This window comes from Rhea americana, unplaced genomic scaffold, assembly GCF_003343005.1.
Source record: "Rhea americana isolate MKP2758 unplaced genomic scaffold, rheAme1 scaffold_20, whole genome shotgun sequence".
NCBI lineage: Eukaryota > Metazoa > Chordata > Aves > Rheiformes > Rheidae > Rhea > Rhea americana.
In genome coordinates this window covers 1307538-1324128 of record NW_028186150.1, presented here as the reverse complement: position 1 = coordinate 1324128, position 16591 = coordinate 1307538, and the positions used below count along the sequence as shown (strand labels likewise).

Below are 16591 nucleotides of genomic sequence, written 5' to 3'. Positions count from 1 at the left end.
TTCTGAGAGAGAAAACACGAGCCTGCGTGTTTTTGGGTAATAGAATCCAGCTAGAACAGGATGCTTTTAATGGTGGGAAGACTTCAAATGGAATTTGCACCTTCTTAAACAACTGTGATATGTTAATCTGTAAGAAGCTGGGCTTTATTAATTTTCTTTTAATACCAGAAATGAATTAGCTTAATCTTAAATATTTTTTCATACGAACAACCCAGAAACTAACAAGATATACTAAAACTAGAGTTTATTAGAGCAATTGGGACAATATCGTTTTTTTATTTCATCATCAGGCACTGAGGAGCAATTCGATATTTTCCTTGAAAATACATAAAGAAAGCGAGTTTAATTTTGAATGTGTTTTAGAGCACTGGACAAAAAATAGTTCTGGCCCTCACGTTGTGTTAGGTGAGTATTTTCTTCCTGTTTCGTTTGCAATGATTTCTTCATGGTGAACTATGTTCTACTAGCTTATCTTGCTGTTGCTTGCACAGAGTGAGTTCCCTATTTTTTTTTCTTAGTTACCACTTTACTTGTTAGTGTTTCAGCTAGCACAGTTTCTATTTGTCTAGGTCCCAGGGCCAGCTGATGAGAGGAAAGCTGTCAGTAAGCCTTACTTATTAGAGGAAGCATAAGGGAGTTCTTTGAAATATTGGTACTATAAAATGGTTATTGTAACTGACATTTAGAAAATATTCCACGGTTTTATGATTATGTACTAATACAAAGGTATTCTCAGTGTGAAGTAATTTAGATGCTCATAAGCCTTGGCATAAACGTTTCCCATATGTTCTGTTAGAATTTAGTCTAACTCTAGTGTGAGCAGCTTATAAAGCAAGAGACTCTTGCACAGTTTTAAACTTCACTTTTCCCTTTTGTTTGTTGAAAGCAGGAATATTGACTTAATTACATCTGATCTGTTGGGTCTGACTTTATGTTAACATTTCTACTTTACTTCAGATGTTTTCCTTAATAGCTATCATCATACTTCCTGTATTGTTACAAGGCTGTCTTAATACAGTAGTAGTCTAGTCTGTGTTGATTAAAACTGGATTAGAGGGAAAACTTTTTCTTTCTTTCTTTTTCTTGTGTTTCAAGTGTTTGAAGGCTTTTATAATGTGAGAAGGATTATTTGAAAATGAGATGATTTTGATTTTACAATGGTTCATATTTAACAATATGAAGATTTTTTTTTTTTCCTCTCATACCTCATAACCTGTTACAGGTTAACAGTGAAATAGCATCACTAATCAGTGATCACTAACCAACTTTATCAGCCCAGATTTGACCATTCATGCCTGACCTATCTGGGCTGGTGCTAGGTACTGAAGGAGAAAGACCTGATCTGTTATCATCACTTTAGCAGTGCATCGTAGTCACCTCAGGGCTCCACATGTCTCAATCTTTCCAAAAGCAGAAAACTCTGAAAGGAGTGTTTGCTTTCTTCACTGTTTTTATTTTAATAGTAGGCACCTATCTGCTGTGATGATTATTCATTCCAGGAACCTTTTAAGAGAATGCCCTGATCAGGTTTTTCCATAGACTCTTATTTTCCAGTAGCTATCCCAAGCTTCATTCCTATTTATCGATTCAGCTGCTTGCTTTATCTTACCTCCCCCTGTCCTTCCTCCTTCCCGTGTGCTCTTTGCCCCTTTCCTCCAGCAARCTGAAAGGAAATAGAAATGCCCGGTGTCAAATCATTGTTTCTGTACACCCACTTATTACTTTTAATTCCTGCTGATTTCAAAACTCAAATTCACTGCTTAAAAAAAAAAAAGGCAGAATAATATCTTGGGGACTGTTATATTGAAAGATACGCTACCCTACTGAATCTTAAACACAAGCCACTAAAGGCTGTGTGGGAAAATGGCTTCTTGCTTGCCCTGATCTTGAAGTTTTCCTAGGCATCTCTGTTAGCCAGCATCAGAAACAAGACACAAACTGGAGCAAAGCCACAGACCTTTTGTGTAATCTATATGGTTGCTCTTGCAATGATCTTAGCTTAGTTTTTAGTATGCTTCTATATGGTGCTGTAGTTCAGGCTTACCAGTTACTGAGAGGTTTTTTTTTTTGTTCAAGTCTTGAATAACCTCTACTCCTTTACCATGGTCTTCTACAAATGCCAGTGTCCTACTGCATCCCAGAGAAACTTCTAGGTAAAGACTGGTTGTTTGGAGATACTTGCTCTTCTGATTCTTGGAAACCCTGCTCTTGACCAGAGACTGTGCAGATTCTTTGGGTTAATACATTGTTAAATTTTAGAAGTGTCTACAGGAAAGGTAGTTGTAAAACAAAGTCTTAACTTCTGCCTTTTATAATTTGTCTTGCCTTTGGGTGAGGAATGTCTTGATGATAAACCTAGTTTATTCAGTTCGTCTTTAAATTATATTTAAGTAAAATGCAGATATTCATAGTATTCAAAATGGCACAGGCATAAAATTCGTAAGTAAAGCAGGGGCAAATAATGTGAAGATTAAATTTCTTTTCCCTGTTTCAAGCGATGGTTTGTTTATTCTTAATGTTTGACTCTCAAAGATTGTTTCTTTCTACCTTTATGGCTAGAGCTGTGCCTGTTAGAATTTAAAGGGTCTTTCTCTTGAACTGGATAATGTACTTGCTCTATGTTTTCTTGATAGCCTCTTGCCAAGAATGTGTCATTCCTTAGAGCTAAAGTCTCAGGTTGCATTCATTAGAGGGAACCTTGTTAACAACAATAGCTTTTAGTTGCTCATTAGCCTTTAGAACCCTGGAAAGTCTGGGTAGATTTAGTTCCTTTCCAGAAGCTCACCCTTTTTAAACACTCATGATTTTATTCCTCTGTCCTTCTCACTTCTCTTGTAGTTCTTGGATTTACAGCCATCCTGTTCCAACTCTAGTATATTTTCTGATTTCAAAGGAAGCTGGTTAACTACTTGAAACTACAAGTTCTATTAATTTGTGTTTGTTTTTGGCAAGTTTTGTCATTTGTAGTGAGTTGCTTTGACTCCCYGTTGCCAAAATTGGCTCAAAGCATGTGGGAACACCAGACACATTTCTAACGTAACTGCATCCTGTTATAGAGTAAGCTCCTCTTTTTAATTCAGCATTGTTCTGTTTTCTTGGGAATTCAAATATTTTTGTTAATGTCATTTCTTCTAAATAATTAACTTCTTCCACAACTGCTTCCACCTTTACTGAGTCCTTCTTGTGACTCTCTATATTTTTCTATGCTGGCTCTTGATTGAAAGAAGACATGGCTATAAAACTGTTTGTGTGTGAATGATCCCAAAGGCTTTTTCTTGAAACAAAATGGCATTAAAAAAAAAATGAAACGAAGGAACCTTCTTATTTCTCATCTGAATGTACTTGGGACTTATTTTTGTTATTGGTGGTTTTTAATCTATATTATCTTTAAGCCACCTTGTTTACTCTTTGTTCTTGCATTGCTTGGTGTTTAATGGTATAAATTTGCAGCTCTCAGCATACATAGCTACTGTCCCACTTTCTTGGACTTTCAATCCAAGAAAGAATTCCAGAGTTCTTGTTCTGATATGTAAGTTGTTACAGAATTTCAGTGTTTCTTAWTCAGTCTCTTTCTCTTGCACTCCCCCACTCCTTTTTCATTCCCTCATTTCTATCTTAAGTTAGGAGACTTTGTACGAAGAACAGGATAAATCTCCAGGCCTTCGAGATGCTAGGGTTTTCTACGCCGTCCATATAGTGTTAATGACTTGAACAAATTAGGAAATACAGTAACAGAAAATTTCTTCAACACCTTTAATCTGAATGGCAATCTGCTGAAGGGTGCATTCTGAATACTAGGCTTTTAAAAGCCTAGTATTTTTTATCTCTTTAAAATCTTAAAGTGTATTCTGTTCAGAATCTAGGGAAAAGTCTCTGTTTTGTCAAATGGTAGCAGGTGAGGATCATCTGCTTCATTGGTTTTATACTCAAATTTGACTTCTGTATTTATTCTTAGATAATAAATTGCAAAGTACTTTACACTGGCCATTTCTGATTTTGTTTTAATACTGATACAAGATAACACAAGAGGTGATTAGAGGAGACTAATGTGTAATCCTGTATCTTTGCCATATGCCTATGAAWTTTAACTGAAGAAACATAATACCTTATATGAGTGTATTAGAAAAGACCTTTATTTTGCTCTTACAGCAATAAATGGGGAAAAGGAAACAGCTGTGAAAAATATGATGTAATACTTAAGATAATTGTAGTATATCTTAAATATGTTGTGTGTATAAAACTTGTTTTTAGTCTTAACAGATGATTGCATGCAGTCTTTGGGAATTACAGATGCAACTTGTGTGATACATTTCAGTTTTCCTTCTTCTCCAAGAATCTTTGGTCAGCGTCTACACCACATGTCTGACAACTTCTATAACGTGACAGAGAAGGTTTGAGTAAATTGTGAACAAGTTAATATTAACATTTAAATACTTATACAGTGGATAAGTTTAAATTAAAAAAAAAACAAAAAAACAACAAAACCCCTTTCTTTAGGGTTCTTTTGTAGATCAGAATTATACAAAGGCAAGGTCAGTCTTACTACTAACAGAAAACAGTATGTGCCATGCTCTTGGGGTCCTGCACTATTTGAAGCGTGCTGAAGCTGAAGTTCCGCCAGAACTGCATGATTTTACTACCAGAGTGCTAGAAGCTGAAGAAGAAAAGAAGCTTACAAGGCCACTGTGTACCTATCTTAAAACACTTGGGATTTGCAAGTAAGGAAATAACAAGTTTTCTCAGCACCCATACTTAAGCAACAAGGCATTATCTGCTCTGAATGATTACTGCTACTAGTTACTTGATAGATTTTCCTGTTGAATACTTCTATTTGGATCAATTTTTGCTCATGATTCTCTTCACTGGTTTGCTCGTTTCATTCTTTAAGTACTTCTATAGGAACAAAAATACTAGCGTATTTTTGTGGAGACTCAGGCATAATCTTACACAGTAGCATAACTGGTGCTAACTCTTACCCAGATGCACTTGAGTGCACCTCAAGCTGTTGTTTTGATTTAGTATTGTAGGCACAATTCCACAGGACTGGTATGTGCTTTACCCTCTCCCCTATCCTCTCCTGTCCCTTGAAGGTGGGCAAATAGGTGATTTATCTCTGAGCTGTGTGCAACTGGATTGTAAGTAGTGTGTGAGGGAGGAAGCTAAAGCATTCTTGGGTGTGACTTCAGTGTAGATTCTGTTATGAGTAATGAGAAAAATGTTAATTTTTAGTGCTTGTTTTCCTCTGAAATCTGGTGATGTTTTTGTTATGAACTTCACCCATTAGAGATAGTTCTGACAGTTTTATCTGCCTATCTCCTTGAGTCACTGGTGCTATTCCATAATCAATTTCTGTCTCATTTCAGGCTGGTGCAAACTTCTAATGTTTAAAGTGTTCTAAGTTGCATCAAATATCTTACCACTGAAAATAAAGTGTTCTTTTCTAAACTGCCTTTTTTTTTTCCTCCCCCTCCCCAATGCATAGGAATAGGAGAGTGTGCCCAGATCGTCATCTCATTAATATGCAAACAGACATACCCCAGAATATGCCAGATAAAATTACACCAATGCCTGGGTGTGTGACAGTAAGTTATTAGTATTTTTCTTATTTTCAGGTACCAAGAGGACAGGTAATAAGTAGCTATATTTAGCACATTACTAATATATATACATATAAATATATATATATTTTTTTTCAGATTACGCTAATACTATTTTATTATGTACTGTATCTCTGGGATGTTTGTTCTTTAGGTTTCTCATCTTGGACCATCTTATGTTTTCAGATAGTGCCTCTCCATATTGTAAGTGCAACAAACTACTTTGGTCGCATAGTAGATAAGCAAAAGGACCAATATGCAATTCTTGCTGAAGAAATTAATGAGTATTTTAAGAAACCTAGTAATAACGTCTCTGTTGACAAGGTGGAGAACCTAGCATTGTATGGGTTGTACGAGGAAACATTTTTCCACAGGTAAAAAAAAATATATATGTGTATATATGTATATATATTTTTTTTTAGGTAACTTTTTCAGGTGTGCTTTTTAATACAAAATAATTTATACCTATCCTACTAAAAAAAAGCGAATAAAAAACCCTACTGCTCTTAATCAGTCTTTAAAAAGACAATCTTTAAAAGTATTTAATTTTCCAAATGGAAAATAGAGTGAATAAGCACACATATATGCACACACATGTATTTCAATGTAGTATTTTATAAAATGTGTATAAAATAAACATTTTAATACAAAAATAAAAGCTTTCTATTTTTACTTACTGTGAAAATCTAATTCTTAAAAGATTAAGAAAGAGTAGATTAAAAAAGGGATTTTTTTTAATAACTGATGTTATGAATAATAATTTGATTTTTCATCTCTTTACTTCCTTGAAGGGTTCAGGCGGTAGAGATTTCCCAAAAAGAAGAAAAAAAATTATTGCATAATGTTACAATTAAATACATAGATGAAGGCAGAATGAGTCAAGTTGAGAGCCATCGACTGCTTCAGTTACCTGCAAGATTTCAGTGTCTGCCACCTCAGGCTGTGGAATTTATAGTTTGTAGTGTGAAACCCATTGATAATGAAATTGAATGGAACCCGAGGGTAATGTTCATCAATTTTTTTTCCTGATACTTCCTTTAAGTTCTGTAAGTTTCTTTCCTATGAAAAAACAGCTAATGAAGTGTAAACTTAATTTTCAAATTTCTTTACTTATTAATACTACCAACAGATGCCTATATTGCTGGGCCAAATAATTATAAGAAGTTAATTTTCTTAGTTTTTATGCGTACAGAATGATAAATTTATAGGATTGTTCTTCCAAATGATTTAATAAATTATATATCAATCACAGTAAGCATTCATATTTGCCTCAGATTAAAATCAAGTAAAATATGATCTTTAATAGTCTGCCGTATCAGCTACTTTATTCTTTGTTGTCAGTAGACAACTTTGCATGTTTCAGGCAGTGATGCTCTAATCGGTACAATTCAAGTGATAAATCTCATGCTCTTTATTTGGGAAATCTTTTTCCAAAGAACTCTGTAAAGAAACCAGAAAACCTTTTTCCTATTTTCTTTGGAATTTTTCTTAAGTGGGGGAACAGTGCATCTGACTTCTTCTGAAATAAGTTATTGTTACTCTTAAATCTGTGGAGAGTAACAAGGGAAGGGTAACCTCTGTAAATCCGTCTGAATTTCTTCTCTTACGGAAGCACCTTCCTAAGGGAGTGATACTATTTTAATCTGTTAATACTTTGACTATTTTATCAGTTAGTTCAAAGATTAGGGGGTTTTGTTCTTTGAATATGCTTATCATTGTTAATTACAATGAAACAACTTTCTCAGCATAAAATAACTGCAAAATTATGTTGCTGTATATCTCAAATAGAGTGAAAATTGTTTTTCTTAGGTTACTAGTCATATTTATCAGAAAATTAAAGGAAAACCACATGAAGCAAAAATAGTGTTTACTTTGGGAAATACGATTTGGGTTGACCCAATGGTAAGTATAAAATTATGGCATTAGAATGTATTTGATATTTTTATCTAAACTCCTTTATAAATGGTTTTGTTCCTTCCTTTTCTTTCCTTCTGTTATTTCTCGTTTTATTCCATTCCGTATCCACACAACACTATTCATAAATATTTCTATTTGTGTAGGTAGAATGATTGACTGTATCTTGAACTGTAAATCCAGAAAGCTGAACTTGCACCAGTAACAGATCAGCAAATAAATTCTAAAGCTTATTCATACTATTCCAAAAAAATTAATAACAAAAATATGTTTTGGAAATACAATTTTTTTGTGTTATTGTCTTCTAAAATTGATTCTGTAGTTTGTCATATGTTTTTCTGAAAGAGTGACACTTGTCTTTTAATGTTAAGATTATTATTATAAGAAGTTTAAGACCTCTCATACTAGAAATACATCTTAAATGTTAATTCTCTTTGTTTCTAAGTCTTTGCTTTGTTTTTTTTTGAGATTGGGGAAGGTGATGCTCCTTCCTCATCTCTCCACATTGTGAGAACAAAGATAAGTGTGTAACAAGCTGTACAGTGATTTTTGCATTTGCAATGATTTAGGCACAGCTGACTTTTAGATTTGATGATCTGTTTTCAAATGCTCTTGTTTCTTTTTTTTTTTTTTTTTAATGTTTTCATGCAATAATTTTTCCTGCAGTGAGTTTGATTCCAGGCTTTTCTGCAAATTGAAAGAAGCTCTTAAGTCCTCCCTGCCTTCTGAATTTTCTTGATCAGAGTAGCAAAAATAGGTGCTTTTCTTTGCCTTTATTTTTATTTTTTATATATATCCTTCTACTTACACTAATCATCTGGAAGATTTCTTACTCTTCTGGGACATAAATTGTCCCGGAATTTCTTCTTATCAGCATTCAAAAAAGGACCCATAACCATCATTTTGATTTAAAGGCTGTGATTCTGACCCTTCAAGAGATCAAGAGTTTTTATTAAGTCTTATCACTGCAGTAATCTCGGACAAATGACATAGCTGCTTTAAATATTAATTCTCTCTAAAAGCTGACTTTTTAAGCTTTTCCTGGAATTAATACTTCAAGGTCATTGCCATATTTGTGGTGTTTTTCAGTTGGTTCTCTGCCCCATAAGAATGAGATGGACCAAATATTCCTATCTGCAATACTAGCTTGAAAGGAATGCCTAGGGAGGAGTTAAGAGTGGGTTGTGCATGCAGTGAGGCTTCCCCTATATATTCTCCTAATCTCCCAAAATCTTGTTGGTAGACATTGTCTTAAGGCATAGCCTTTATTTAAGGGTTTCCTTTATTCTGAAAGCTACAATAAAGGACAAAAATAAAAATCAGGTACATTGTTAAGCCTTTTTAAATGTGGCATGATCAAACTAGTTGCATTGTTGTGATGTCAGTCTTACAGATGTTATAAAATGAACTTATTTGATGTGCCTCTTGTGGCTGCTGGATCTTGCCAAAGAGTGCCGTAAGGTATTTCTGTGTTTTGGAATGTATCTTGCTATGCTTTCTGTCTGTGCTTTTAATCAGCTATTGTAGATGAAAAAAAGTAGAAAGAAAAAATAATCTAGAAGTAATTCTTCTCAATAGTGTCTTTTTTTTCCATTTAGCATATCTTTTTTTTTCCTAATGCCATTATTTCGTTGGTGTTCTGGATTTTTGTTTGTTTTCCCTTACCCCAACAATTTTATTGGTTTGGGGRTCTAGAAGTTAGTTACTTTAACTGTATGGTGTGTATTTTGGCTGAAATTTGTGTAATCAGGACCAGATTTTCATACTCTGCCTTCGTGGTTCTGTTAGCTGGAACTAGCTATTGGTTACTTGAGCTGTTATCAGAGTAGAAAAAGATGGTGACTCTTTGAAATCAGTGGAACATGGGTAAGAAATTTTCCCTTTTGAAAAACAGAGACAACTAATTGTTAGTAATAAATTATTATTATTAAGTGGGGAGATACTAATTTGAAGAAGAGCCTAGAGGTGGAGAGAGACAGTCTATGAACTATTGTTTCTATGTATAATGTTCTATAATTCAAGGTCCGAGTTACCAGGCTTTCAAATTTGAAGATGTCTGTCAATGAGTACAATGTTCGATCTGAGATTTTGTCTATGGGACTGGGAACAGACAATCCGGAACATATAAAACAACTTCAGAAGCTGTGCAGGCATGTGAGGGTATTAACTCATGAGAAGAACTTGGAAACTTTGTAAGTGTTTACATTATTTTTTTCAGCATATATTTTAGTATAGGAAAAAATTTAATTGAATTAGTTAGATATCTATATTAGTATTGCTGAGTAATACTTTTCATTTAGACACAGAGAGTAATGGTGTTTATGGTAGGTCTGCCTTTCTCTTGACTGTATTCTTTAGCCACAAAACTAGCCTTTGAGTTAGGTAGTCTTTAAGTCTGAACTTAATTTCTGTTGTGTTTGTTAAGATCAATAGTTTTTTTTCTTTTTTTTTTTTTTTTAGTGCTTACCAGTCAGTACACCACCCCAAGAGAGTATATTATTAGTGAGTGTACAACTGCAGTATTCAAGCTGGAAAGTTTAGTTTTTTTTTTTTTTTTTTTTAAGGTTAGAGCCATATTCTTGATGCATATGGCCACATGTTTGTTTTTGCAGTAACAGTACTGCGCACTTTCTCCTTGTATTTCCTTGCATCAGTCTTTCTGTAGTTAAAACTGAGTAAGTACTGCATATGTGGTAGTTGGGTTTTTTTTTCCCTTTCTTAGAGATGTTGTTGGTTTTTTTGTTTTTTTGTTTTTTTTCCTTTTCATAGGGATGTTCCAGGTTTAATAAGATGTGTATTTTTTAAATCTCTTCGAGTTAGGAACATCCATCATTGACAAGTTAAAAGGCTGGTTAGTTTACCTAGTTGAAAGAGCACATGGCTGTGGTTTGTCCAGGGTTCAAGGAATGTTGATTCAAAATGCATCTGTATGCATCTGAACATGAGATCTGTAGCTTTTCATTCTGGCCTGTGTGGCACCTTGTTCAGGAGTGTTTCTTTAGCCACTTATCTTCTACTTGAAATTCCATCACTGGAAAAATATTGCAAGGGTTTTGTCTGTCTGACAAGACAGGTCTTTTAATATTAATGAAGAAGAGCAGAACAAATCATTTTTTAAGAGTATTGCTTTATAATCACAAAAGCTCCTTGGACTACCATCATGGGCAATGAGTGTGTGGTCGCAGGGTTAAACATGTTAATTAAGGTTGCGTTTCTGTGGCTTATGCCAACCAAAAAGGTGAGGAGGACTAGTCCCTCCAAATTTAATTTCTATTCATTTCCATTGAAGTTCCACAGCTCCTATCTAAAATTGTATCAGATTTTAGTCCTATCCAGAGAATGTTTTTCCTATATTGCGTTCAGTTGTACCCTGTATTTGAGAACAACTTTTGTACTGTTGATGTTGAGAAGGCTTTCAACAGGTTTTGTTCCTTACAGAAAACTCTTGGACTGACTCTGAGGCTTATGCTGCCTCAAGCAAAACCTTTCCAAATTTATTTATTTCTTCATGCTGCTATTAAACAGCAAGGTTAGTGACCTCCAAGTGGTCGCCAAAGCATGTTATACCTGAATCCAGACAACTTTGTGCGGTAGTTCTACTTCAAATATCTATAATGCAATCATTTGGGTTTCTTTTTGCAGATTCACCAAGCACAACACTGTTGAAACAATACAGACTGCAGAGCTGACTGCAGCCTTTTTTGGGGGCAACTAAGCTGTAGTTAAATAAGGGGGATTAAGGAGCTACCGTCGGATAAAGTTGCCAGAGTAATTTTACTGAGTCAAAACAATATGATAGCACATGCTTCCCCTATGTGTGCTATGCTCTGGGAGGAGAGCCTGTCATACACCATTTACAGATGAAACTGAAGGAGGGCTTTCCACACTCATGTGAATTGTCAAAGTGCAATCAGACTAAGAACTTAAAAATGAATTATACATCTCAGATACTGCTGGTACTAAGTATACAGTGGAGGTCACCTCTTTGTGATGCTTGGAGATCATCTCATGAAGACTTGGAAAATACTCCTGAGTTGCTCCTGATTAGTGGGGATATGTTTGTTAGTATGCATAGTTACATGTCGATAAAGCAGATTTGTGGTGCTTTATTTCAGATTTAATAGACAAGGCTTCTGTCTAACTTCATCTGCTGCTTACTTTCCCAGTTGTCAGCCCCTTTAAGTCCAGCCTCAGCTTATGAAGGACATTCTTGCTTGATGGCTGTTTGTAGGGTGCCTGTGTGGTGTACGAGTAATTAAACATTTTGTAAAACTCTAATTGCTTTAAAGTAAGCATAGGTTTCATGAGATTTTGACATTAAAAGGTTGTTACTATTGAGGAAGAACTTAGGATATTGACTTTTTGAAAAGAAGTATTTGATTACTTCAACTGCATAACTCAGAAATAATTTCCAAAAAATGCTATTAGGTTGCTAACAATCAGAATTTTAAATGCTCTCATAACTTGGATTTCTGTATAAATACTCTTTCTGTGGTACTGAAATTCATCAGTGGTGATGAGTGATGTGGTGAGATTGAATACTAGAAGTACAGTTTTAGAAGTTTTGGGCTTTGTATATGTTAGAAGGAAGTTCAAATAACTTCAACAGAATTTCAAAGTATGATTATGAATGATTTAATTATTAAATGTGTTTAAAACTTTTCTTTTGAAAGTATGTCTTTTTATGTCCAAAAGCATAAAGGAGGAAATGGTCAGTCCACAAAATGTGTCGAACTTGAAGAATGTACAAGAAAACTCTACTGAAAGCTGTTTTTCTTCCAAAATGACTTTGGAGAATCATCCATATGGTAAATATTCTCATAACTTATTAAACATTTTAAAAACTTTAAAAAAAAAAAAAAAAAAAAAAAATTAAAAAAAAAAAAAAAAGTTGAATGAAAGTTTGGTGATTATATGTCAACCTAAAGGTCATTTTACCAAGGGCAGACTTCTCTGAGCATGCAGAATAGAACCATATAAATAATATTTAGTGAGCCACAAATATCTGGTAATTAGCAACCTGGAGATGCCATGGGCCATATCAATATAGCTGTACTTTTTTTAGTTCTCTGTTTTTGAGAGACTTGAGTTGTTTAGTTCTGAATGGAATGTATGAGGAGGAATTTTTTTTTTCTTTTTTGAGAGAGGATGAGCATTTTGCTGCCAAAGGTATAATGTTTAAGGAAGCAGGAACCTGTTGGGATATGTGAGGTGAATAATAGTATTGTTCACTTGGAGGTCGTTTCATGTTTCAAATAAATAATAAACACTGCAAAAATTTCTCTAGAAAATTTCTGCACATGCTAGTCACAGAGTTAAACAGCAGTCAGTGATCACTCTGAAGCCTCACTTCTCTATTGCAAGGTTTTTCTGAAGGGATTTTACCTTTTGTCTTTAGGGGAGGGGGAAATAAACTTCGACTTGGTCTCCCTCAAAGAACCACTACACATACACAGCCCTATTCCCTCTCCATACAGCACAAACCTAGTCCTTTTCTCATGTTTATATAGCTATCTGAAATTATAGTTAAAAATGAAAGAGTGCTCTTTGCTCAGTTAGGAAGTGTTGTCTGATGATAATCAGGGAATGTATTCTTGAAACTGGTTTGCAGTAAACTCTAGTCATAATTGGGATGATCTTCATGAGAGTTCCACAGTACTTATTGAAAATGTCCAAATTCACTTAGAGTATTTTGAATAATAAGGATCATTAAAAAAAAAAAAAAAAGTGCAGAATTAGCCAGGAAAAAAGGATGTAATTTGTTTTACTGTGGAGGAGGATTCAGGTGTTCTTTTATTTATTTATTTATTTATTAAATCCTTTAATATTAAAAAGGATGAAATTACTATGCTTAGAAACTGTTTTTAGCTTAAATAGGGAATAGGTTACTGTTCTACCACCAATATTTGACAGACCTAGTTTTTCTGAAATTCAAAGTTAAATGCCTGTCAGTCTCCTTCATTACTGAAAAAGAGGAAGCTTCAAAACACACATAATTACATTGAGTTTAACTCCTTTGTTACATTTAATAGCTCGAAAGTGATACACAAGATTGCAATTACAATAATTTAAATGATACCTATCACTTAATTTAGACTTCTTTGAATATCTTGAAGACTGGAAAGCCTTTTCCTGACCTGGAAAAGTATGATGAGAGGAGAGGGTTGTTCTGTTTTAAATATCAAGCATAATAGTCTTTCTATTTACAGTTTTCAGGTGAGTTACTAGCTTTATGAAATATTTGAGTGGGAAGTACTCAATGTAAATACAAATATATGCTTGCAGTAGTAATCTGGATGCTGACAAGTTATTTTTGTGATGCTGCTGCGATATTCTGAAGGTATGGTTTCTACAGTACAGATAAGAAACCCAAAAGGTATTTTATTTATTTTTAGATGGTGTAGCTGAAGTTAAGAGAGCAGAAGACTCTAGCCTTTGTCAGCGTAAATGGTAAATATRTATATGTATATATATATATGTATGTATATATATGTATATGTATGTATATAAAAAAATAAAATTCAGAGTGAATTGTTACTAGATTTTTACTTTTTTGTAATTTAACTTACGTTCCTGTCTGAGTATTGATATTTAATGAAATGAATTGATTTTTTTGTGTGTCTCCTTAATGTGTTTCTGTTTTGTAAAAGAAAAATCTGGTTTTATTTGGGGACTKTAAATGCCTATACATGGAATTATGGCCCATTTTCTCTTTGGAATGTGGATCAAGTAAATGCAGATTTGCAGCAGGTTTTAAGATGCCTTGCAGGAGGAAATTGTAACGTGCTTTGTGGATAAGACAATTTGTATAGCATGCAGTAGAAACGAATGCTGAATCCTTTGCTTATATAGGCCAGGGTTGTTTGTGATTATGAATATGCTGAGGGACATCTTATATACAGTCTGTGGGAAAGCGAGCAGCCAGTGGATTCCCAAATGTTCTTAAATTTCTTACAGATTTGGGGAGTAGACAGAGCTTTCCTTGGATGGCTTATTCTTTCTCTTTTACTTACCATGCTCGCTATGGGTGGTAATAAACATTTTCTTGCACAAGTACCAGAATGTGCAGTTTGTATTTTAGCTTCTTAGAAAAATTCTTGATTAGGGCGGGGGGGCGGGTGGGTGATTGAAGTTTCAATTTGCATGTATCGCCTTCTGCAGCTTAACTACCACGGTGGAAAGTCGTTTCCAGTAAGTTGATCTTTTTACTATTACCTTTTCCATTGTTGTTTCAAGATTAAACTACGATAGTATACTTAAATGAGGCAATGTGGTTGATCAAAGTCAATGCACTGTTTCTTCCCCCTTTAGCTAATAGATACGCTCCTCCAAAGATTGAGACCCTTGTGGATTTGTAGCAAGCTTGGCTRACAGAATATAATGTGCTTTCCTGGCATTCTACAGTGTCAAATTATTCTGGTTGAATACCCATATAGATGCTAAAACACAGCTGCTTACTTGCACCATAACGGGAAGACTGTGATAGTATATAAGAGAGCTTGTTTAAAACTTAMTTGTTTTCTATTTTGTATTAAGTCTGGTTAAAATTTATTTATTTTAGTTTTTATCCAGAAATAAAGTGGTTTCAAAATGAAGAGACTGTTACAGTGAAGGTAAAAATAGCAAGTATAGCTGATTATAAATGCGAGTTCTCTAAAGAGAAGATGGTTTTCAGGTAGGTTTAAGAAATGTAAGTTTATTAAGCATGAAGTTTGACTGTCAGCTTCCAATAACTTCTTAAAACTTTTTTGATGGTGTAGTGCTTGCTCAGGAGACAAATTTTATTTGGCTGACATGGAGCTGCATCAGCATATACTTGCAGAAAAGTCTACATGTGTGATAAAGGATAGAGAGGCTATTATTGTCCTTACAAAAGAGAAGAGACAATCATGGTGCAAGTTACTGAAGAACAAGGTAAAATGGAAATCAATTTGAAAAATACTGAATTTTCTCTACATACTAGGTGTGTTTCAGTACAAATATTTCAAATAATGTTTTTATTAACAGAATTCTCATGTGTCTTTTGATTTTGAACATTGGGAAGATTTTGAAGATGAAGGCCCATTTCCAGTTGGTAAGAAATAAACAAATGGTAATGTTTGTTATGCATAAAATAAGCATGCTGATTYTTGTTGTATAGACTTCAACTGAGCTATTCAGTTATTTCAGATATGTGACACTCTTGACTGATTCACTGAAGTCTTCTGAAAACAAATGACAATATTTCTAGTACCTAGCCACATATAGCAAAGCATTTTTCTTTTAGAAAAGTACAGACAATAAAAAACAGTTTAGTAAAGTAGTTCATAGTGTTTTGGTCTAGTTGTAGTCTTACAGAAGTCTACAGTGTTTTTTTTTTTAAATACATCTGTATATTGTTTGTTGTGAAGCTGTTGGTTTTCTCACTTAATGTTACATCTCTTCATTACCTGCAGGTATTAAAAAGTTGCATTGCACTAATGCAGTAACAGAAGAATTGATGGACTCTTCAGAAGACAGTGGAACAGAAAGTGACGATTAATTTGATGATAAATCTCTTAATAAAGACTTATCCTTCAAAATAGCAGCTCTCTCCTCATATGAGAATTTCCAGTCAAGTTGGTGGTAATGATTATACAGGTTGCAGAACTGTCCTTAATTAGGTAGGAGTAAAATCACAAACAAAGTCCTTGCCTTCAGGTTTTCAGAATCTGAAGAAATGTTCCATGGAAGAAGTGTTATGTATATTTTTCAATGACTTAATCTTAAAATTGTTGACCCTTATTGATGATGTGCATACATGCAAACGTGTGCTGTCCAAACAGTAAAAATAAATGCAAGGATTAAACTTAGTTTGTCAAGCAGTTGGATTTATTTGTAATTATGTAGTTTCTGGTTTTACTTACTTGAATGAATTTACAGTGTTAGCAATAGTTACGGGTTTTTTTTTCTTAGGTAAATTCTGGTGTCCTTGCAGACATACAATATCACTTTTATTAGTGATCATCACATTTGTCAGTTCTGCATCAAGGTGTCCGTTCAAATGTTGATTTGACTCAGTTAACAATCTTTTGTTCTTACTTGGTTGGAGATGTATTAAC

At 34.1% G+C, this 16591-nt stretch overlaps 1 protein-coding gene across 1 annotated transcript in view; it reads left to right on the top strand.

Annotated features, from left to right (window-relative positions):
• Positions 1 to 16303, top strand: part of TDRD12 (tudor domain containing 12) — a 35854-nt gene extending 19551 nt beyond the window's left edge. The window contains exons 18-31 of the mRNA XM_085303767.1: positions 291 to 405; positions 4252 to 4391; positions 4498 to 4718; positions 5483 to 5582; positions 5784 to 5971; positions 6389 to 6599; positions 7407 to 7499; positions 9534 to 9703; positions 12207 to 12319; positions 13907 to 13961; positions 15073 to 15186; positions 15272 to 15425; positions 15519 to 15585; positions 15947 to 16303. Of these exons, the coding sequence (XP_085159893.1) occupies positions 291 to 405; positions 4252 to 4391; positions 4498 to 4718; positions 5483 to 5582; positions 5784 to 5971; positions 6389 to 6599; positions 7407 to 7499; positions 9534 to 9703; positions 12207 to 12319; positions 13907 to 13961; positions 15073 to 15186; positions 15272 to 15425; positions 15519 to 15585; positions 15947 to 16032 (1827 nt within the window). The 3' untranslated portion in view covers positions 16033 to 16303. The remainder of the gene's footprint in view (positions 1 to 290; positions 406 to 4251; positions 4392 to 4497; positions 4719 to 5482; positions 5583 to 5783; positions 5972 to 6388; positions 6600 to 7406; positions 7500 to 9533; positions 9704 to 12206; positions 12320 to 13906; positions 13962 to 15072; positions 15187 to 15271; positions 15426 to 15518; positions 15586 to 15946) is intronic.
• Positions 16304 to 16591: the final 288 nt, after the last annotated feature.